Source organism: Podarcis muralis, chromosome 11 (assembly GCF_964188315.1).
Source record: "Podarcis muralis chromosome 11, rPodMur119.hap1.1, whole genome shotgun sequence".
Lineage (NCBI taxonomy): Eukaryota > Metazoa > Chordata > Lepidosauria > Squamata > Lacertidae > Podarcis > Podarcis muralis.
In genome coordinates, this window is record NC_135665.1 from 43,672,434 (window position 1) to 43,695,216 (window position 22,783).

General features: G+C 40.1%; 1 protein-coding gene across 2 annotated transcripts in view; it reads right to left on the bottom strand.

Moving 5' to 3' along the window:
* The window catches only part of MAP3K1 (mitogen-activated protein kinase kinase kinase 1), a 61,400-nt gene that overhangs the window by 22,528 nt on the left and 16,089 nt on the right, over positions 1-22,783 (bottom strand). The window contains exons 2-6 of one of the 2 annotated variants that reach the window (XM_028749540.2): positions 5,458-5,608; positions 4,196-4,402; positions 2,837-3,031; positions 2,280-2,396; positions 1,227-1,375 (exon numbers count right to left, since the gene is read on the bottom strand). In XM_028749540.2, coding sequence (XP_028605373.2) covers positions 1,227-1,375; positions 2,280-2,396; positions 2,837-3,031; positions 4,196-4,402; positions 5,458-5,608 — 819 coding nt within the window. Of the gene's footprint in view, positions 1-1,226; positions 1,376-2,279; positions 2,397-2,836; positions 3,038-4,195; positions 4,403-5,457; positions 5,609-22,783 lie in introns of both variants that reach the window. The other variant, XM_028749539.2, reaches the window with a different exon arrangement.

Below are 22,783 nucleotides of genomic sequence, written 5' to 3' on the forward strand. Positions count from 1 at the left end.
TCTCTTGATTCATTCAAACCCAACACTTCTGATAGGATCTATGCTTTAGCCCCTTGCTCCTCATCCCCAACTGAAGCAACTTCCCTGCTTCTAGTTTGCATTAAGATCTTGGGGGCAGGAATTTGCTTTTTAAAAAAAATTAATGGTACTCAGTGAAGTGTCATGTACGGTGATGGTGAGGGGGGAGGGGACAGTAGCCACAAAAGCCTAGCACCCAAGTTAAGAGGTGAATATATACTTTTCATATTTGAGCTGGAGATGTTCTCATACCAAAAAAAGCAAAATGAAAATTCCCATTGCTTGAGAAACCTTTTCCAACAAATTGTCCCAAAATGAATGGTTAGGCACAAAAATAAAGGCTTTGCTATGTAGGAGCAAAGAATTCACAGTAACAGAGTGCATGTGTTTTGGCACAGTATTAGATGTGAATCCCTAGCATGAATGGAAAGGCAATTCTACTGGTGCAAGGTGTCCTCCATTTCCAGTGTCCCCTTGCACTGTGCCACATCCCTTGCAGTTCTTGGAGGTTCTCCCAAGCCTTGGGAGCATCTTCTGAGGACTGTAATAGACTAATGTGTGTGTGGGGGGGGGGGGGAGATGCACCATGAACAGAGTTCTGTTTGTGCTTCTTTAGATCCAAAGTACGATTTCAAAGAACTTCTAAATATTCTCTTTTCTCCTGGGAGTAAATTTCTAGCTTGTAGCTTGATTAAAATCTGGTAAGGTTACTGGGCCAGGTAAAACCAGATTCATTCCACAAGTTGATAATGCCTTCTCCAATTAATTATTCTGATGCTACACACAATATTAAAATGAAGTTTCACTTTCCAAAGGTGAAAGATCCTCTTCAAGATCCCACTAGACTCAGGAGTCACTGGTGAATTCATAAAGCACCTAATATATACTAGGCTGTTAACAAAACATAATCTTGCAACCAAAGGGCAACAAACTTCCATTTCAAAATGTGCTTTTCGGCAGACTTGGCTAGCCAACCCAAAAAATATTGTTCCCAAACATTCAAACAATAAATACCAGAACTTTTGTAACTTAGATCACACTATATAAAGAACAAGGAGTCTTTTGCAATGGTTTAGTTGCAACAGACTAACACAGCTACCCTTTTGGAATTGTATAAAATTCATGTGACAAATTAAAGCAACACTTTCCCTGTGAAAAGGGGAAGATTTCGAAGAACACTACTTATTTTCTTTAGAAGAATTACTAACCTGTTTTCTGAACTAGATGTAGACGTACTAGATGATGACAATGTATGAGAATTTGACATGCGTGAGACAAACTTCTGGATGGTGTTACGAGATGGGGCTTTGATCCTTGAGCTACGCCTACTGTGATATTTCTGGAACAAACTTTCAACCTAACATTAGAAGAAAACATTAACAGTAGCTATTATGCTGTTAATTCCTGGAAGTTGATGTCCAATTTGAAATAAAGTTTTAATTGCAATTGAAATCACAGTAATATCAGAACAAAACAAAAAAAGGTTTTCCTACTCCACCACCAAGAGGGGATGGTTGGATCCATCTTATAAACAATTAAAATCACACCTCATGTTCAAAAATTAAAACCACTTCATTTAAGACATGTGGACATAGATCCTGAATTTTGACCAGATCCTTACTGGATGCACCTTCATAACCAGAAAAGTCTTGCAATTTAACATTAGCTAAGAGCGCTTCTCCATCTATCTACATTGCTAAGCAGAAGCGGAGAAGGAACAGAAGAAATTGCAGGAAGATATTGGTGTCCTATTCTCTTGAAGTGTGTTCCTGATTTTATGTGCTTTATATTCATGCCTCCACTTTTAGGGTGGAGCACATGTGACTGATGTTTAAGAAACTCTGCGATCGCTTTCCACCATGTTTGAAAGATGCATCACAACTGACATCAGCTAAGTCAAGAAACTATGTTAAGAATTGTTAAATATCATTACTGATGAAGTTAAGGTAAGAAGGAAAGGGCTGTGGAGAAGGAACATGGTATTCCACTTCCCACTGCTAGTAGTCCACTCTATTAAGTGAGCTCTAACCTCCAGCTATTAAAGTAGAGGGCTATTGGTGGAGAATTTTCAGTAAACCATAACAACTTATTTGATGTTGCTGTAGTATCGTTGGCTATTGACAGAGATTTCAGAAACAGAGTAACTCTAGCAAAACTTAAACAGCACTACAATGTGATTTCTGAATAGTAAATTTTAGCAGCTTTAATGTATTTGCAGTAACCATTGTATATCCATGATAGAAGAGACAGGATAACGCTACCTCAAAGTTCTTCAAGGTTTTTCGCCAGAGCATTGGATCTGAAGATTCAAGTTGAAACACACGAAGCATAACAAATAGGAGATGAATGCAAAATGTTCCACGCCCACAGCTGCAGGTCTGTAAAGAAAGATTTCAGTGTGCTTATTATGACTGTTTTCTTTCATAAGACACAAGTTACTATGTTAAATAAAGAGTTATTAGGATTATACTTCGGTATTTAGAAAATACAAATCTGTTTAGAAAAACAAATCTGTTATAAGCATGGTTTATTTCTGACAGCTATCTTTCCATGGGCTGATGGATGATTTATGGCAGGGCAAACAATCTATGTTGTTCTCAGATATAACCAACCTGAAGCTAATACAACTATTTATACTTAGCTGGTGTTTCTTTTAATGCTTACTCATTACAAGTTGAAATTAACACATACTAGAAAATAGTACTACAGTGTGCTATTGAAAATAAAATAGTAATTACAACTTCTTCTCAATCTTCTAATATTCTCAAATTAGTGTACTCTATAATTAAAAATAAAACTGGGTCTATGCAATTCATACCTGAGGACCAATGAATACCCTATATTTATTGTCTGGGCTGTCTCCTCCTATCAAGAAAGAATTCGGTCCTATCTGCTGTAAGAGGTACAATCTGGCCCTCATGACCTTGTTGACCCGCCGATTTGTTTCCTCAGGACTATATGGTGAGAAGCCATCTGGAGATGGAGCTCTTCGTGGTGGTGTTATTCGTCCACTCTGAAACTTATAACAAATTTATTTCAATTAGCTTCCAATAATGTTGCCAAAGGAATTCAACCTCCACTCTCCCAATATAGAAATGTTTTACACTGCCCACTGTGTCTGTCATATCTGTTAAGTTGTAAAGGAAGAACTTGTGATCTACTGGTTGCCCACCATATTTTGATAGTACAGAAATGGTACCATCACTTCCAAACAATTGTAGAAAATAAGAATTTCTATGCTGGTATTCTCAGATGTTATTCAAATTATGGCTACTACTTTTTAAACCCACGCCATCCCCTTCGTGTTCAGAATGAAGACACCTGTAGAGGCTTACATTAAGTTTCTTTTTAAAAGAATATTAAATGCAGTAGCAGCAACGGACACAAGATAGCAGGTAAAACAGTCAATGACACAGAAACGCAACTAAAGGAGTCAGATCAAAACATCCATTGCTCCAAAATCTGCTGAAACAAAATGGACTTCAATAATGCACTACAGTATCAGGGGTGAAGCCTGAGCTTCTTGGGTAGGAAATCCCAGCATCTATGTAATTGCTGCCAACTGAACCTAAGCTGGTGCCAAGACCTGCAAGCAGGATCTCCCCTGCTTACCAAAATGGATAGACAGGAGTAGATATACTTGAAATATCATGGCCATAGGCTATACCCAGTCACATAAGAGCAGGGGTCGGCAAATTTTTTTCAACTGGGGGCCACTCCACTGTCCCTCAGACCTTGTTGGGGCGGACTATATTTGGGGGGGGGGGAAATGAATGAGGGATGGTGAGCAGCACGCCAAAGAGCTCCGGAGAGGGGCTGCTTTAAATGGCGCAGCTCAAGAGGGGCGCTCAGCAAACCGCGGCTCCTGTGTCTTGCAAGTGGCAGGGGGTGGCGGCAGGATGATGAGCAGTGTGTGAAAGGGCTCTGGAGAGGGGCTGACATCAACAAAGCCCAGCCCCCTTCCTCCTCTAGGCAGGGCGGGGAGAAGCCAGGAGGAGGGAGGGAGGAGGTGCCACCGCGGTGTGTGTGTGGGGGGGATGGAGCAGCCCGAATGATCAGAATCAGATCCACGCGGCAATTCCCGGACCGTCCACAGGCCAGATCCAGAAGGCAATTGGGCCGGATCCGGCCCCAGGGCCTTAGTTTGCCAACCCATGCATAAGAGCTTTTAACTTACAGGCACAGGAGATAACCTTTTCCTTCTTACACCTGGTGATTCCGATTTAACCGCCCTAGATGAGGATGACGAGGAACTGCTAGGAGAAGGGCTCCGCCTCCCCTTCTGAGTAGGTGAAGTAGCACTTGTTTGTCCCTCAGAAACAGGCTCCGTTGCTGGTTTGTTTGCTTCACAGCCATCACCTTTTATCGGTATTGGTTTTACTACCTTTTCAAGAAAGATATGAAGTGATTTACGGTTACCTAAAGGTCTTCTTAAAAGAAAAGATTCACAGTGAAGTTCTGGGTATACAAATATTTACTGGATTCACACCAAAACCTGTCAAGTTTATTCTCAGTGCTTATGAGATTCTATTTCAAGTCAAAAGAAAGTGTGTTCCAGGCAGATGAGGTTCACCTGGCAAAATGAAAACCTGCCAGATCCAATATGGGGGATTGGTAGTCTTGGTAACCAAGGTCTGAATACCTGGAAAGAAGTATACTGTAACCTTCACTACTGGGTAAACAAACAAATTTCTTTTTTTAAAAAAAGGACTCCAAAGTGCCTCAAAGCTTGAAAAAGCTTTTCTTTTGCAACTGTGTGCAAAGTGATATCACACAGTTCTGGAAAAGAAGTTTGCCATATAGTTAGGGGTGAGTTGCAGTATGAGAAATATAAGTCCAAACCCTTCTTGGCTGTTTACTACTAATAAAACAGTTCTTTATATATCTGCCATATTTATCAAACCATATTTTTGTGGAAAGTCTGTTAAAAGTGGTGGGTATCTCTCTTCTTCCACTGCACCTTTACCAGCCCACTTTCCTATTCCTTTCTGCACATTATAAAACTTGCAGGTAAGGCCTCACTTTGCCCTTCTCATTGTGTACTGTCTAACTAGGATGTTAGTATACAAAATATTTTTTAAAAATAGTTCCACCACCTTTGTCAGATCCTTATTTTTTTACGCTTGCTGGTTATGAATATGAATATATGGTTTTTTTCCTCCAAGAGAGTAAATTTAAAATGCTAACAATAGAGGGCAGTGTTGTAGTTATTTTGAGCAATACAAATGTAAGGTGGAGTTGACTTCCACAATATGCAGTAGACTTGTACATTGTTAGGAATTTAAAGCTTCGAAATCAGCAATTCACAGAAATTAATCAAGAGGAATTACAAAACAAGAGATACCCAGATGTTAATACTAAGGTTCTGCGGTGCAAGAATCAGCAAACAGGCTTTTTAAAAGCATAAACGCCAGTGCCTTTTTCTGGAGCATTACTTACCACAGGGCCTCTCCTACTCCTCCTTTCAAGCCATTCATGCTTCCAAGCAGGCATACATGTTGCCTTGAGTTTCTCCCTGATCATGCGCTCTTCTGGGCGGTCATCCATTTTCTGCAGCCCCCTGAGGGTTTCTTTATTCTCCATGTCACGACTACAGTAAAGAAAAAGCAGAGACCATAAATGTGATTGTCAATAAACACAGTGGCATGCTTAACCCTTGAACCACCATATTTTACTCCCCCTGTAATTGCTAAACGGTTGATTTCAGCAACAGATGAAAACCTCTTAAACTGATAATGCAGACATTCTGCTACCCCGTTATTTGGAATGCATCAACTCCAAATACAAAACATCAAGCATGAAAGAAAAGCTGTTTTAGTAGACCTTTTTAAAAATAAAAATAAAAAGATTTCCCTCAAGCTACTGACCTACCATAGCCTGATAATAAACACATGGTTCTTAAGACATGGGGCTGCAACCACAGAAGTTTCTGAACAACCTCTGACATGAATTGTACATGTGATTTTAAGTTATTTTAAACTGTTTTTAACACTCTGCTTTAATTGCTGTAACCTGCCCTGGGACTTTAGGATGGTGAGTGGGTAAGATTAACAGAAGCAACAAGACCATGATTAATAATGGTGACTCTAATTAAACCCACTCCTAAGCTAATAACAATCTTCCTGCACATCTGAAAATAGAATTCTCTTGCCACTCAAAAAGAATAAACTACTTAAAATGAACTAGTTAATGTACTTAAGTATCATTCTGAACATTTAAGTGGCTGAATGCAAATTAATATTTTTTTCAAAGGCCAGTTGCTTCTCTGCCAAATATAGAATCAATTTATATTCCATGTTTGTCCATACTACTATTATAAACTACCACAGTCATGATGAAAGTCACTGTTTGTATAGACTACATCAGCTGAAGTTTAAAAACCCCATAATCAACCACAGCAGCAATCACTGTCAGCATCCATCATCACTGATGCTCTGTAGTCTTGAGATTAATGATTGCCCAGAAAACAACCTCAAATGCACCTACCCTTTATATACAAATTTTAGTTTATACATGAACACACACCCCCTACTAAATGGCAAAAGCACATCATGAGCGACATTCCTGTTACTGTTTCACAAAACTGCTTGCCATTTTTAACTGTGGGCAACCAGTTAGGGTACAGCAATATATATTAAAATGCTGCAATGTTCCCCGGCCACCCAAAAAGTTCAAGAATGATTCTGTATTTGCTTGAACCTTCTGTTACATTCTCCTCCAACTCTATGTGTGCCCTTTAAATATAGTTATTAGATAGATGGCTAGATGCATACACACTATTAATCAGAGGGGAAAGAAGGACAAAGACAAAGATGTTTCTTCTTTTCATTCTCCATCTTCACCATTTACTTTATACTAAGGAGATATAGGTATGGAAGCTAGCTTCCCCATATCCCGTATTTTTCGCTCTATAACACGCACCAGACCATAACACGCACGTAGTTTTTAGAGGAGGAAAACAAGAAAAAAAAAATTCTAAACGAAATAGTGGATGTATGATTTTTGTGGTTCATGCTGTGGCCACAGACATGTGATCTGACAGTGAGTTTGGAGTAGCCCAATGCAAAAATCCTGAGGATCCATGTGGATCCATGCTTTGTAACCACAGAGGAGGGAAGGAAAGGGAACCATGGATCCTCTGCTCACGACTGCAGCAGATCCCCCTGCCACCCGCAGGCATTCGCTCCATAACACGCACAGATATTTCCCCTTACTTTCTAGGAGGAAAAAAGTGAGTGTTATGGTGCAAAAACACGGTATATATATGGATACATCAGTAACCGCAGGGGGGAAACAGATGAGCATTCAAATATGCACCTGAGTATGAATGTTTCCTATGACAGCAGCACTGCTTTCAGTGGGATGTGCATCTAGAATGCCTCCAGAATGTGGATGCAAATCCTCATCCACATTCTGGATGTGCATCCAAAGGAACATTCCATTGAAAACAATGGTCTTGAGACATCATCAATATCCACACCTGTCCGAGATAAACAAATGTTACATATTGGTTCACAGGTGCTGCAACCGGGGTTAAAAATTAGCAGGAAGCCAGGCACATTTTGCACCTGAAGATTCTCTATTTGCGAGCAGCCCAAAAAGTCTGGGTGCCCTTTTTGTGCACCTGGCTCTCACTCAAGGATTACTGAAATGTATGTACATTGAAGCCTCAAAGTATATGTTAAGGACAGACAATATGCTAAGGAGTTTAACAATAAGGAGTAGAGTGTTTTGAAAACTGAAGTATGCTACCAATATTTTTATTGTAAACACCAAATTAAACATGCATTAACAATTTCTGTTTAAAATGTGATATTAACAATGTGTCACTTATGTGAATTGTGTATTAGTTCATGCTTATGAAAATAATAAAAGTGCTGCCGACAACCCCACCCCAAATAGCGACTAGATATTCTGTTTTGGTGCCCACAACCCCCAGGTCTCAGGAGCCATTTGGTTTCTAGATTTTCTAACACTGGCTGCAACATAACTTCCTCCTCTTTCCTCTGCATCCCCTTTACACCACTTGATTCTTTTCAGGCTGAAGGCTCAAAAAGAAAATCATATCCACAAAATTTGTTTCTGGAATCTTTTAAAAAATGATTATTTCCCTATATCTCTCATCCTAATATATAAAGGAATCCATTCCTTCCTTGACCAGGGTACTCAGTGCATCTACACATAATAAAAACATTTTACTATTGGGGGAAGAATTGTTGAAATATTAGGATTAGCATCAATATAACTAGAAAGAATATGCTAGATATTCTTCCACTGCAAACTAAAACAAAATTACAGCTGTATTTCTATGAGATCTGATATACTGCACCATGAAAATCCTTTGCAAAAAGGATACTAAGGCAGCCAAAGACTCAACCACATTCTTCCGTGTGTTCTCATGTCCACTGTTGACTTCTCAGCTGATATAAAAAAGTATTTGGACAAGCATTTATTAACAATGTACTCTAGCAGTGAAAGCGTCACAATCTTTACTTGTTCTCTCTCTCTCTCTCTCTCTCTCTCTCTCTCTCTCTCTCTCTCTGAAAAAAAGGCCAACAGAAACTAGCTTCTTCCATGTGAAAGTAAATCCAATCTGCTCTTGTTTACATAAAATATAACAGTTATTTAAATGGAGGTGGGAATTACCGGCTGAAAAGAGTTCTCTCTCAGCTATAGATAATAAAAATTATTTTTACAGCTTGTCTATCTGAAACCAAGAATGACCTTCAATGTTGCAGATTCAAAATGTTCAGATTCAAATTGCATGTTCATCCAAGTATGCAAGCGGTCAATTTCTGAATATCTGAACTTCAGCGCCAAAACAAAGGCAGCAGACAGAAAGCAACATCACTACTGGATACAAGTGAGAACACAGCTTCAAGGTCTTTAAGTTTCATTTGGCAATGTAACATTTTTCATGTTATTCACATTTGTCTCCGATCTTGTTGCAAAATGGAGTTCTGTTAAATAAATAAAGTGCCAAGCACATAATAATAGTTGTTGTTGTTATTGTTCAGTCCTTTAGTCATGTCCGACTCTTCGTGACCCCATGGACCAGAGCACGCCAGGCACTCCTGTCTTCCACCACCTCCCAGAGTTTCGTCAAATTCATGCTGGTAGTTTCAAGAACACTGTCTAACCATCTCGTCCTCTGTCATCCCCTTCTCCTTGTGCCCTCAATCTTTCCCAACATCAGGGTCTTTTCCAGGGAGTCTTCTCTTCTCATGAGGTGGCCAAAGTATTGAAGCTTCAGCTTCAGGATCTGTCCTTCCAGTGAGCACTCAGGGTTGATTTCCTTCAGGATGGATCAGTTTGATCTTTTTGCAGTCCATGGGACTCTCAATAGTCTCCTCCAGCACCACAATTCAAAAGCATCACTTCTTCAGGGATCAGCCTTTTTTATGGTCCAGCTCTCACTTCCATACATCACTACAGGGAAAACCATAGCTTTAACTATATGGATTTTTGTTAACAAGGTGATGTCTCTGCTTTTTAATATGCTGTCTAGGTTTGTCATCACTTTTCTCCCAAGAAGCTGGGAGATCCCATGATCACTGCTGTCACCATCTGCAGTGATCATGGAGCCCAAGAAGGTAAAATCTGTCACTGCCTCCGTTTCTTCCCCTTCTATTTGCCAGGATGTGATGGGACCAGTGGCCATGATTTTGGTTTTTTTGATGTTGAGCTTCAGACTATATTTTGCACTATCTTCTTTCACCCTCATTAAGAGGTTTTTTTAATTCCTCCTCACTTTCTGCCATCAAAGTTGTGTCATCTGCATATCTGAGGTTGTTGATATTTCTTCCAGCAATCTTAATTCCGGAATTAAGAATTAAGCACATAATAGATAGGTAAGCAATTGAACCCAGGCAAAACCCAGACCTGATGGAATTGACTTAAATAGAAAATCCTATCTAGTCTTGTCCCTATTTGCAGGAGACAAAGCTTTTAGCTGGGATGTGGCCCACTCGGCTGGCTCTGCCCCTTCTTGTCTGCCATGCCCAGGTTCCCATATGTGTACTCTGAGGAAGAGAGGAATAAACAAGTAGGAAAGAAAGGAAACAAGCAGTTTTGGCATGAAAATTATGCTGTGGGCCAAAGAACAGGCTGCAGTAAGGGAGTGGCCAAGCCTGAAGGGGCAAGCTGACTGGTTGCCTGGGGGAGCTAAGCAGGAAAGCAGTGAAGGGTGGAATGGGTGGGAGAAAAAGATAGGAAAATGATATTGTGGACCAAGGGATGGATATCACTGGGGGACAAACTGGCTGCTCGCTGGCAGAGGCCTGATGGGAGCACTGAAGGTGAAAGGAATGGGCAGAAAAGGAACAGAAAAATGGGAAAGCAAATTGGGTGGCATCTGGGGGGGGGGGAATGTTGTGGAAACAGGAGCAAGTGCAAGCCAAACAGCACCTAATTTGCTGTTCCTTGCAGACACCATACTGTTAGAGCAAGCAATAGTACGTTCAGTGATGCATTTTCCTAAAGCATGGTTTTCACTTAGTCCATGTAGTAAAGGGAGGGAGGAGCCTTGCAGCTATCCTGACTGCCATCTCCTGTGTGTGACTAGTGAGAGGAAGCGGGGCAGAAAGTAAGCAATCCTGTTACCACCACCCACTTTTGGCAATGGCTACTACACTCCTGGCTGACTTAGTCGGTGGGTCCATGGCCTTTCATAGGAAAAGCATTCTCCACCCTGTCTTAAAGAAAATTATAGGATTTCTATATTTAGATACATACACCTATTGAGGAAGTTTTTAAACAAAACCTAGACAAGTAAGCAACTTTGTCTTGTAAACTGTAAGATGCAAGTATTTAATGGATCTATAGTAAAAAAGAAAAAAGAAAAAAGAAAAAACGCAGCTTCATCCCCATAATATTTTGTGTCAGTTTAAAAGAGCCATGCTGTTTAAATGTGTTTAATTCACTATGGCTAAGTAAAAATACTCATTTAGATGAACTAGTCAGATAAATAGTTCCAGATTCTTAACGAAGGGGAAGACAGAAAATAGTCACATGAGCAAAACTTTTAGTATTTAATAAATAGACATGGGCTCTGCTCACACAGCTTTAAAATTAAAAGGAACAGAAGTACAGTAAACCCACAAAGTATGTGGGAGTTATGTTCCAGGGATCACGCCTAAAGCAAAAATCACGTATAGCCAAAACATATTGGGTTCAAAGCCAGGTGGAATTGTCAAAGTCTTTTTTCCCGGGTGCCAACCCTCTTTCTTATTTTTTCGGGGGTGGGGGGGTGGGGATGCCACACACATAAAGCTGAACGTGCAAAAGTTAAATGAATGTACGTTGCAGGCTTACTGTACACCAGTCATAGAAAACACGTTTTAATCAAATATTTGGAGCAAAAGGATCCTCAGGGCAGCAACCATTGAAACATATATATTTAAACAACGTACAGCAAATTATATAGCTGTTAACAGAACAATCCAAGTCTCCAGCAGAAAAGCACCCAGCAAAGGACCTGAGGAAATACATTATTTTGGCTCAGAGGAAATAAAAAGTATTTTGAGAGAGCTATGCATTTGCCTCTGTCAGAAATCCACCTAAGGAGAGGGATTTAAAATTCCTGGAAGTTCCAAACCTCAGTGCACTGTTGAGAAGGCCCCATCACAGATTATCTTCTACCAGCTAGTTTCAAATGTGCTTAGCAGTTAACGTGAGAAAAAATAAATTGTGCATCAAAAGATTTGAATCTATTTAACTTGTAAAGAATACAGTTCAGTTCCTATTGCCCAATTGCTATTGCCTGTTTTAGTTAATATTTGCAACGTTTCACCCGCATTCAAACTACATGTGTGTCTTCAGCATTTTGTTGATAATGTACTCCTAAACTCTGGATGACCTCACTCAGCAGTTCCATGCAGATATTAAACAGCATGGAGGGTAAAATCGAACCCTGAGAAACTGCACATTGAAGACTGCATGGGGCCTAACAGCACTCCCCAAGCACCACCCTCTGGAATTGATAATACAAGTAGGACTGGAACCACCGCAAAGCAGTGGCACCCACCCCTAACTTGGACAGCCACTCCAGAAGGATATCATGGTCAATAGTATTGAAGGCTGTTGAGAATTAACAAGGAAAATTAACAAGGATACATTTCCCCTGTTTCTCTCAACAGATGACATCAGATGACCAAAGCAGCTTCTGTGCTAAACCTGGTCCTAAACCCCAAATGAAATGGATCTAGAAAATCAGTTTCCTCCAAGAGCACCTGGAAATTCTAAATATTTCTTTAATGGAAGATTTGTTTTATGCTGGCATATGTTGTTTATGTTGGCAGACAGACCTCATATAATGGATATGATTCAACTTCTGTGCAGTATTAATCATACAATGTCAATAATAGAAGCATGTGTTTTAAATAAATTCTTCTTTAAAAACCTATTTAGTTTACTGAAAACACTTGTATTTGACTGAGGACAATATGATAATGTCCAATAATAATTTTAAAGCACAGGCAATACAAGTTGCAATATGTAGAGAAGGTATTGCTTCTGCCATCAGCAAGAAAACTAAGGATCCAGGAAGAACATCAAAACCAGAAAGAACCCTTGGTTGCAACAGCAAGCTGCTCTTGAACTGCAGAAGCAAAAAGAACCACACCAATTCCCAGACACACAAACAGTGGTTTTAAAACTGCAGACACTGTCAACAGATGACACATGAGCGTACAGAGAGTTCTATTTGCTACGTAAAGGGGGAGGGCTCTTCATTTAGCTTGGGTATCCAAGCGTACATCCAACTGTGACAACCTGGAGATCTCTGGGTGCCAGGTTGGTGACTGACATCTCTATCTGGCTGAACAACAATGGGCCCAGGACAGAACCCTGTGGCCATGTGCAGCACTCCACTTGTAATTTTTTTCCAGGTTTCTGAGGAACCCTCAGTGAGCACTGTTTGGGTTCAGTAAGTCGACCAGCTACAAATCCACCTAGAAGTTATCTCATCCAGCCCACGTTTTACCAGCTTCTCCACAATAATATAATGGGGGACTTTGTCAAAAGTCTTGGGAAAAGGGCTTGAATGTGTAGTTACTATGCAACTCTAGACATTCTTGGTATAAACTGATTACCTGGTTTTAGGCTCAGGTTTCAGCACAGACTTGGTTGCCAAGATGGAATAACAGTGGGCACACTACCCTGATCATTTTCCTAGAACACACTTGGCAATCTGATGCCATTGATCATAGTATCCTACTAGATAGGGCATCTGGACTGAGGAGACTCCTTGAGTAGCCAATTACCGAAATCCATTTGAGAGATTACAGTTTGAATCCATGACCTTTACGCTATGGAGTTCCACAGAGTTAAATCTCATATCCTGTGCTCTTTAGCACATACATGAAATCTGAGATTACATGGAAATATGCAGTAGAGTGTTATCAGCATGCTGATGACACTCAGCTCTACTCCTTCTCATCATATTCAGGTTAGGCAGTTCAAGTACTCAATCAAGTATATGAGATGTGCAATGAACACTAGTAAACTGAAGATAAATGCAGAAAAGATCGTGGTATTTTTGGGTGGCAAGTTAATCTCCCCAGGGAGGTGCTGTTGAACCTGTTCTGGACAGGACTCCCCTTCCCCAGGAGAAGGAGGTTGCAGTTTAAGGGAGCTAAAGTGTCACCTATTACATGCTGCACCGTCTATCAGCTGTGAGGTCCTCCTAAGACAGAGATAGCCTAGTCATTGTCATTCATGTCCTGAAAACCTTCAGATTAAACAACGAAAATGTGTTATATGTAGGAGGGTTTGTGAAGACTTCTTGAAAACTTAATTTAGCCCACAATGCAGAAAACTGAGCTTGATTATAAAGAACAGCTCTCACCAGTTCTTAACACAACTGTGCTTGCTACTGGTCCATTTCCAGGCAGAATTCAAAGGGTTGCTGATCACTTTAAATGCCTTTGGACTCGAATATAAATTAATTCATAATTAGTTTATGAATTGCCTTTCATAAAGTGCCAATCACACAATAAAAACAAAAATAGGTTTTAACACGATACAAAACACTGAAGGTCGGCACCTAAATAAATAAAGCTGGAAAACACTGTGAAAATAATATATATAGTGTGTAGTTTCTGGAAACCACTAATAGTGGGCACATGTCATATCTCAGCAGAAACAATGTTATGCAAATCAGGGGTAGCCACACTGAAGCCCTGTTCCAATGTGCAATGGACTGGGTTTCATGTTTTAGGAACTTCCAAGAGGAAAAACCTACTGCGTATGTAAGGAGTTAGGCAGTCTCAAGCAACCCAAGTCTGGTAATTCCAGCAAACATTCGTTCCAATGATATTTTGGGCAGTTATGCATATATTCTTCCTTGTGTCATCTATTCATTCACAGTCACTGGCCCAATCTATCTTTAATGGAGATGGCCATAAGTAGGGATCATGTATAAGAGGCAAACACAGAATAGAGAAGATATTCAGGTCTCTGAAAGCAGTCAGTTGCCAACTTTGATTAATCAGAGCCCTATTTTTCATTTGCAATGCAAATGGTAATTAATCCAGTATGCAATCATTGCTTGTTCATATTCAGGGACAAAAGAAAATATTCATCCATTTGATTATTTTAGAATGATTCAGTGCAACCCACTGTATAATCATCTATTGCAAACAAACTTTATGCAAACTGTAAATACAAATAGATATTCTATAATATGTACACTCAAAGAGAATTTAATTTAATAAGACTACCGCACTCACAAACAGCTGGAATAACTGTAGAAGGAAATTGTGCCTCTTCAGCCTAAGGAGAATTTGACATTTAAAGAATGCAAAAGGCCACAAACACTAGCTTCTTTTGGATACACATTTCTGCAGGCTAATAAGGTTTCATTATTTCTTTGCCACTCACAGCTTGCAACAGAGGAGCCAGATTGTTAACACTATAATGCAGTCTATAAAATAAGGTGGACTGAAACCAAATAAAGTTGATCTTTTTATTGACACTTTTTATTGACGTTTTTATTGTCCTCCTTGTAATTTTGTATGCTGGATTTTTAGGGAACTGTGGTCTATAAATATTTTAATAAGTAACATAAATAAATAGGTGGATGAAAAAGGTAACTGTTAGGTGGATTTGTAGCTGGTTGACTGACTGAACTCAAGTGCTCACTAATTGTGCTTCATCATCCTGGAAAAAAGTGACATGTGGGGTTATTGTTCAACGTCTTTATAAACTACTTGGATGAAGGAATGGAGGAGATGTTCATCAAATTTGCAGATGACACCAAACTGGGAACGGTTGCTAACGCTGCAGGATACAGAACTGGGATTCAGGATTACATTAACAGATTGGAGAACTGGGTCCAAACAAAATAAATAAATTTAAAAGGAGCAAATGTAAGGTTACACAATTATGCACAGATTAACCAGCTGCACCAGTGTAACATGTGAGACACCTGGATTACTAGTAGTACATGTGAAAAGGATCTAGGGGTCTTGGTTAACCACAAGCTTAACATGAGTATGATGCAGCGACAAAAAAAGAGAGCTAATGCTATTCTAGGCTGCATCAAGAGAAGTATAGTTTCCCGAGCAAGAAAGTAATAGTAGCACTCTCTTCTGCCTTGGTCAGACCATACCTGAAGTACTGTGTCCAGTTCTGGGTGTCACAATTTAAGAAGGATATGGACAAGCTGGAACGTGTGCAGAAGAGGGTGACCAAGATGATCAAGGGTCTGGAAACTCAGCCTTAGGAGCAATGCTTGATGGAATTGGGTATGGTTAGCCTGGGAATGAGGAGTCTGAGAGGAGAGATGATAGCCATCTTCATATATCTCAAGGGCTGTCACATGGAAGATGGAGCAGGCTTGTTCTCTCCTGCTCTGGAGGGTAGGGCCCAAACCAATGGCTTTAAGTTACAAGAAAGAAGATTCCATCTAAACACCAGGAAGAACATTATGAAAGTAAGAGCTTTTTGACAGTGGAGCAGACTCCCTTGGGAGGTTATGGACTCTCCTTCCTTGGATGTTTTTAAGTAGAGGCTAGATGGTCATGGATGCTTTAGCGGAGATTCCTGCATTGCAAGGAGTTGGGCTAGATGACCTTTGGGATCCCTTCCAACTCTAAACTTCTGTGATTCTAAGTTCCTGGAATACATAGAAGCTTCTATTACCAAAATAATGCTGCCAGACAAAAATTGTTCACACACAACCAGTTCAATGAACTACTTTAAATTTTTATATTATAAGTCAAGCCTGCTAGATTTTTAATTTTGCAATGCTGAGTGTGTCAACATGCAATATAAGGCCAGGAAAAAGCATATGCAGACTACTGAAGCCCTTAAGCCACCTTGCAAAGTTGTTAATCTAAATGCAAGTAATTATAATAGTGATGTTATGTTAGAGATTTTTCACACATGCCTGGAACTCCAAAGTTACACTTCCCATAGCAATAGTTCAGTCAACCTGCATAATTATATTTTCTAATAATGCATGTGTCATGGAGGAATTACAGCTAACATAACATTCAGTAATACAAGTGGGGCCCCATTATGGCAGCTGTGGGAACTTCCTGGTTTGAGCATACATGTAGAAATCACTACTACAAATAGCGCATCAAGCATCCCACATTTCAATTCTTGGGTTTAATCAAAGCTAATATAAGAATCCAGTATTTTAGTGACAGACAATTCCAGTGCACAAGAGCTAAGTCCTGGTTCCCTAGTATTTTCAAACACAGAAACAGCTTTGACATTGGTCTTTAAACAATGCAACAGCTCCCTGTTTGTGCTGTCTATCTATGGGAAATAGTTGAATGATATTGTTTGCTCCATCTTAACTCTTAATTTTCCCCTAAGCAGGCAAGTGAATCTACTCTTTATAACAGTTTCAAGTGGCAAATCTTGGTGTAGTTTAAACTTCCCTTCCTTTCATCTTTCTAACCATGTGGTTTCTTCAGCAGCTCACTATCAACATCTAAAATATCTAAGCAAAAAGCACAACACACTTTGAGACAAAGCACCCACCATTTCAAGTATGTTTGAAGAAGTCCCTTTTGTTCCTCAAAGCTTTTATTCTAAACACTTTCCAATGTAGTAATGAGAATACGCTGCTGAAGTTCAACAACCCTGCAATGCACTTTACTGCTAATATTGTGGGTCAGATGTGAAAAGCTCAGGCTGGTTTGGATTCCCAGTCAAACATCACACATATGTGCCAAACATCACCCATATTGGTCAGCTTGCACTGAAGGTGACTCTACTCAATTTGCCCCTCAAACCTCCTCCATGACTAAATGAAGCATCTAATTGGATTCAGAACCTTCCATGATCCACTGACTTGCATGCAGTCTGGTTGCACTTCAAAATGTTTTTTAAAACGAAGAAAGTGCCCATGAAATCCTAAATTAGAGCAGGGACCCCTGCTTTTTCCCCAGAACTCTCCCCCTAAGCATCTGGCTCAGATAACCTACATATCAGGGATACACTGCAACATTTTATTGTAATCCTCCACTCCCTAGCTTAATTTCAGGGCATTTTTGGCACTCCCAGTTTGCTTTATGAATGTAGGCCATGTGGGATGAACTCCTATTTCTTTTCAACAGCCTCCAAGAACATTCAGTTAGACAGAGAAGTCAGGATGCATTTCTTTCTTCTTTAACCCAATTTAAGTCCTCCTATTTAATTTCTTTTTTTCAAAAGAAAGTGAAGCTGTGTACAAAGAACACAGAAGAGTATATCCTCTAAAAGCTGTCCTTAAGATTAGCTATTTGGAAGATGCAGCATTTTACAAAATAGCATTTAATATACCATATATGAAGTCCTAAATATTTACAAGTATTTGTGACAAAAACAGTCAGGTTCCCAGTAAGTGCCTTCTTGCAATTTACAGAAAGCATTCAACATACAAAAGTTTGGTCAATTATTTTTAAATTAATGAAGCAGCTTCCCCTAATCTGGTTTCAGTGTAGTATAATTAATTTTCCAGCACATATGCTAATCCACTGTTCTTCTGAGTATGGTAAGTCAAATATAGGGATTATCCTATTCTATTCTCACAACGACCCTATAAATTGGTCAAGACTCTGACAAACACATTCTCATTCTCTCTCTCTCTGAGTTATCCAGGGAGCTCCATGGCTGAGCAGGATTTCAGCAAAGCCTCCCCATCCAAGTACAACACTATCTATACCATCACAATGGCTCTCTAGAAACAGTTTTCCCATTTATATCCCTGGATAGCACACAAGTATAGCCAATTTTCTTATGAGGGTTTTCATCTAATAAGTATTATACTGTACATACTTTTGTAGTCCTTCGTGAAACTCAAATTCAAACAAAATGAGATTGACACTCTGGTTGGATGTACAAGAGCATTTTCCTAAATAACAAATTGCATAGGAAATTAACATCTCTTGCGTTCTGTTCTTTCTGTTCACTTTTTTTTGTTTCAAGGATCACAAATCATAATACTTTCAAGATAAGGACTGCCAGTTATGTATGCTAATGTGTTACTTGAAAAGAGGGTTTGGGGGCATTTCACACTCATCAAGTCATAACAACCCCTACTATTGTGAACTGGCAATCTGCAAAGCCATAATTTAAAACCAATCCCCCAAAAACATGACAAACCAAGTCTGATACCTTGATTCATGATAGCGTTGCTGAGATGCTTGCAGGTATGCAGGTATCCACTTGCAAGTATAACCTATGCCAATTCTAACTGATTTTAATCAGTAAAAAAACTAGGTTCTCTACTAGCTGGAACTAACAATGCTTCTCTTTCAGGAAAGCAGCATGTCATGAAGATTGAAGGCCAGCTCAAAATCCTATATTTTGATGCCAGTTACCCTTTTGTTTCTAATCTTCACTTTTAGAGAAAGGTTATGGAACAGATGGTCACTCTAATTTCAGATACCCCAGAAGCTATTGGTTACCTGGAATCCTGCCAGTCTGGCTTTTGCCTTTTTTGGCACCATTTATGTCTATGACCTTTGGCTACAGATGGATAGACTAAATTGTTCACTATTTATCTTTTTATATCTTCCAAGGGCTTTTGAAACTCCTTAACATAAGGTATTGGCAGTTCCCTCTTTTGCAGATAACTGACAATAGCATGACATGCAAGCCACACGTCTATTTACTCTCACAGGAAATGTAAGCATGGTTATACTGAAGGTATAACTCACTTAGTTTGCAGTGTCTTGATAAAAAATGTACTTTCATTGATGGACAGAAACAAACGGTTCCTGATCAAAGCTCTCTTAATATTTAGTAAGGTAAAAGGTAAAGGTACCCCTGCCCGTACGGGCCAGTCTTGCCAGACTCTAGGGTTGTGCGCTCATCTCACTCTATAGGCCGGGAGCCAGTGCTGTCCGGAGACACTTCCGGGTCACGTGGCCAGCGTGACATCGCTGCTCTGGCGAGCCAGAGCCGCACACGGAAACACCGTTTACCTTCCCGCTAGAAAGCGGTCCCTATTTATCTACCTGCACCCGGGAGTGCTTTCGAACTGCTAGGTTGGCAGGCGCTGGGACCGAACAACGGGAGCGCACCCCGCCGCAGGGATTCGAACCGCCGACCTTTCGATCGGCAAGTCCTAGGTGCTGAGGCTTTAACCCACAGCGCCACCTGCGTCCCAATATTTAGTAGTGTTATACTATTTGGATTCTGTGCATCATATCTACCAGTATTTGCTCAAAGAACACATTTATTTTTCATATCCTAATTGCTGTAGATTTTCTGCATGGAGTATTACACCAGGCTAGGATATAGATAGTGAAAATATGAAAGAAAAATCAGACAGCCAAGTTGAGGAGACATCATTTTCCATGGAATTAAAGCTTGAAAGCAAAATCATAGCCTCTCACTGACCTACCCCCCCCCCCCGAATGGCTACTGAAATCTGGATTGTCAGTGTTGGTTTCCAAAGCTAATTCCTACATTTAAGACCATATCCTGATTAATATTTGCAGTTCTACAGGAGCCTTACATGATGATGTTCATTACTACCTCACAATTAGTACAGCATTTCTATATTTTAAAATGGATTATTTCAAATACTAAAATTCTCATTTCCAGGCACCATTATCTGCAGCCCACAAATACAAAAGGAGTTACAAAGGTCACATTTTCAGATGGTACACATTCATGTCTTTCTCTCTCACACCCACCGTGTGATAAGGCTATATGGACAAACCACCATGCCATTCATGACCAGAGCATAACCAAGATAAGAAGCCCAACAATAATGTAACTAGTAGAGAGAGGAAATATTTCAAAGTTGTTGCATATATTTGATTTAAGTTTTGAATGAGGCATAATTGCCAAACCTGGAAGTGACCCGAGAATGTCACTAAACATGGCGCTAAAAGGGTGGGGCGGGGTGGAACGGGGCAGGGTGTGCTTATATGCATTCCACTGACGCGCAGGGTTGGGTGGGAACTTAACACAAAATGATCATTGACAGTACACATCTAGCTTTCCTGTTCTTGCACAGTACAAACACAACTATTCCATTGCACCAAACAGCAACTACACTGTCAACATATGCTGACCATACAGAATGCTGGTATGTTTCAGCAGCACTGTCTCTCTCAGGTTCTGCACCCTAACAAGTTGAATGTGAAGGGAAGATGTACATTTACACACATATCAATTGCTCACATTATCAAACTGTGTCATAGTCCTAATACATGGTTCATAGTGTAGAAGACCAGACCAGAGACATAAATAGTAACATAAGCATTATAAACAACAAGAGGTACGTTTGGACACACTCAAACAGTAATTAATGTGTGATATCAAATTCCATGAAAAATTCATCATCCATGAAAGCCTTTCAGTCATAATTATAACACTGGAGTGGAAAGTCTAGAGAAAGCAAGAAAGCAGCAACATTTTGATAGAAACAGGAAAACAAGCAACCAAGGTCAGCTGATTATAGCTTATTTCAGTGTCTTCATTTTGAACTAACACAATCTACAATTTACTACAGATATTTACAGCTGTTGCTTGAATATGAAGTAACACAAGTCCTGCTACAGGAGAAACTGATTTAATAGCCCAAGAACTAAAGTGCTCTTGCATATGAATTCTGAACAAATCTAAAAATAAAAAATGCAGACACAGCATGCAACCTAGATAACGCATGGAAGAGCTGCCAAGAGCAGTTAAAATCAAGGTATAAGCTAGGCATTCATCTGGAAGGTACTTTAATAATTTTTGATAATTGTGTACTAATGTCACAATAGAAGTACTCTTTATTTCTGAAATATCTGTTCTATAGCTTGTTTTATCTTTAAGAAAAGTAACTAAGCCTTTAAAATTATCTTGTGCCACTTCGCAAATGACAGAAAAAGTTAAAAATTGGGAGGAAGAGAAAGGGAATGAAAAGGTAGTAGTAGAGTCATTTATATTTTATTCACCCTGTCTTAAAAAAATAAATAAACCCCAAAACACCCACGAATCCATCATTTAATATTGCTTATTCTCCAGGATCTATGGCTTGTTTTTGTTTGTTTTAAACAATTTAGAGCAGATTTTGGGAAAGGGAGCTTCTCTATAGGAGTATGCTCAAGGACGAGCTCTTCTACAGCAATTTTCATTTGCTGAAGACCTCATGAAGCACTCTACACAGTTTCTCTAATGAAAATACCAGTGGGTCCATCCGTCCCCCAGCTGTAGTCAAAAAAACATGACCTGAATATATGTATGCACGTATAGACCAAGAGATGATAGATCTCCAAGCAATAACATGCAGTTTGGTCCTCACATGACAATAGCATCTTCTTCTGTTTATGTTTGGATATCTAAACCATTTGGCCCAAGATATTTATAAGCTATAGCCAGTCCATTAAATATGGCCAAAATAGTGATCAGCTATTAATTATGACATAGCCACCTCAATGATACAGTTTCATTACAGCAGAGTTACATCTTACACAGTTGTTAATTCTACAGTCAGCACAGAAGACATAAATTGTGTACAGTAAGACCACAACTTATCCACATTTAACTTGTCTACATTCAGCTTTATGCCTTTGGCCAAAATAAAGGAAAACGAAAAGGGTGGGGACATCTGGGGGGGGGGGGGAAATACTTTGACTATACACGATTTGGGCTTGAAGTTTGATTCCCAGAATGGAATCCCTGCATAAATTGAGGGTTTACACTACACTCTATTCAAAATCCCCTGAATTGCCCCTATACACTCCCCTTCAGAAAGATCTGTAGTCAGGGTGGGGGCCCTGGGCTCTGAGCAGTCTTCAGACTCACTCCAACTCCCTTTTCTGGCAGCCAAGCACCACCACTTGCTTGTGTGATGGCTGTGCTCTACCCCACACCCCACCCGCGTCACCAGCTCTGCCTGCTCCCTATTCTCTACCAGTACTTTTTCTCCATCTCCACCCTGCTTTAAAAAAAAAGCTCAGAGTGGCTAACAACTCTCTTTCTAGTTTACCATACAGTCAAATATCAGGGATGCGGGTGGCGCTGTGGGTAAAAGCCTCAGCGCCTAGGGCTTGCCGATCGAAAGGTCGGCAGTTCAAATCCCCGTGGCGGGGTGCGCTCCCGCTGCTCGGTCCCAGCGCCTGCCAACCTAGCAGTTCGAAAGCACTCCTGGGTGCAAGTAGATAAATAGGGACCGCTTACCAGCGGGAAGGTAAACGGCGTTCCGTGTGCTGCGCTGGCTCGCCAGATGCAGCTTGTCACGCTGGCCACGTGACCTGGAAGTGTCTGCGGACAGCGCTGGCTCCCGGCCTCTTGAGTGAGATGGGCGCACAACCCCAGAGTCTGT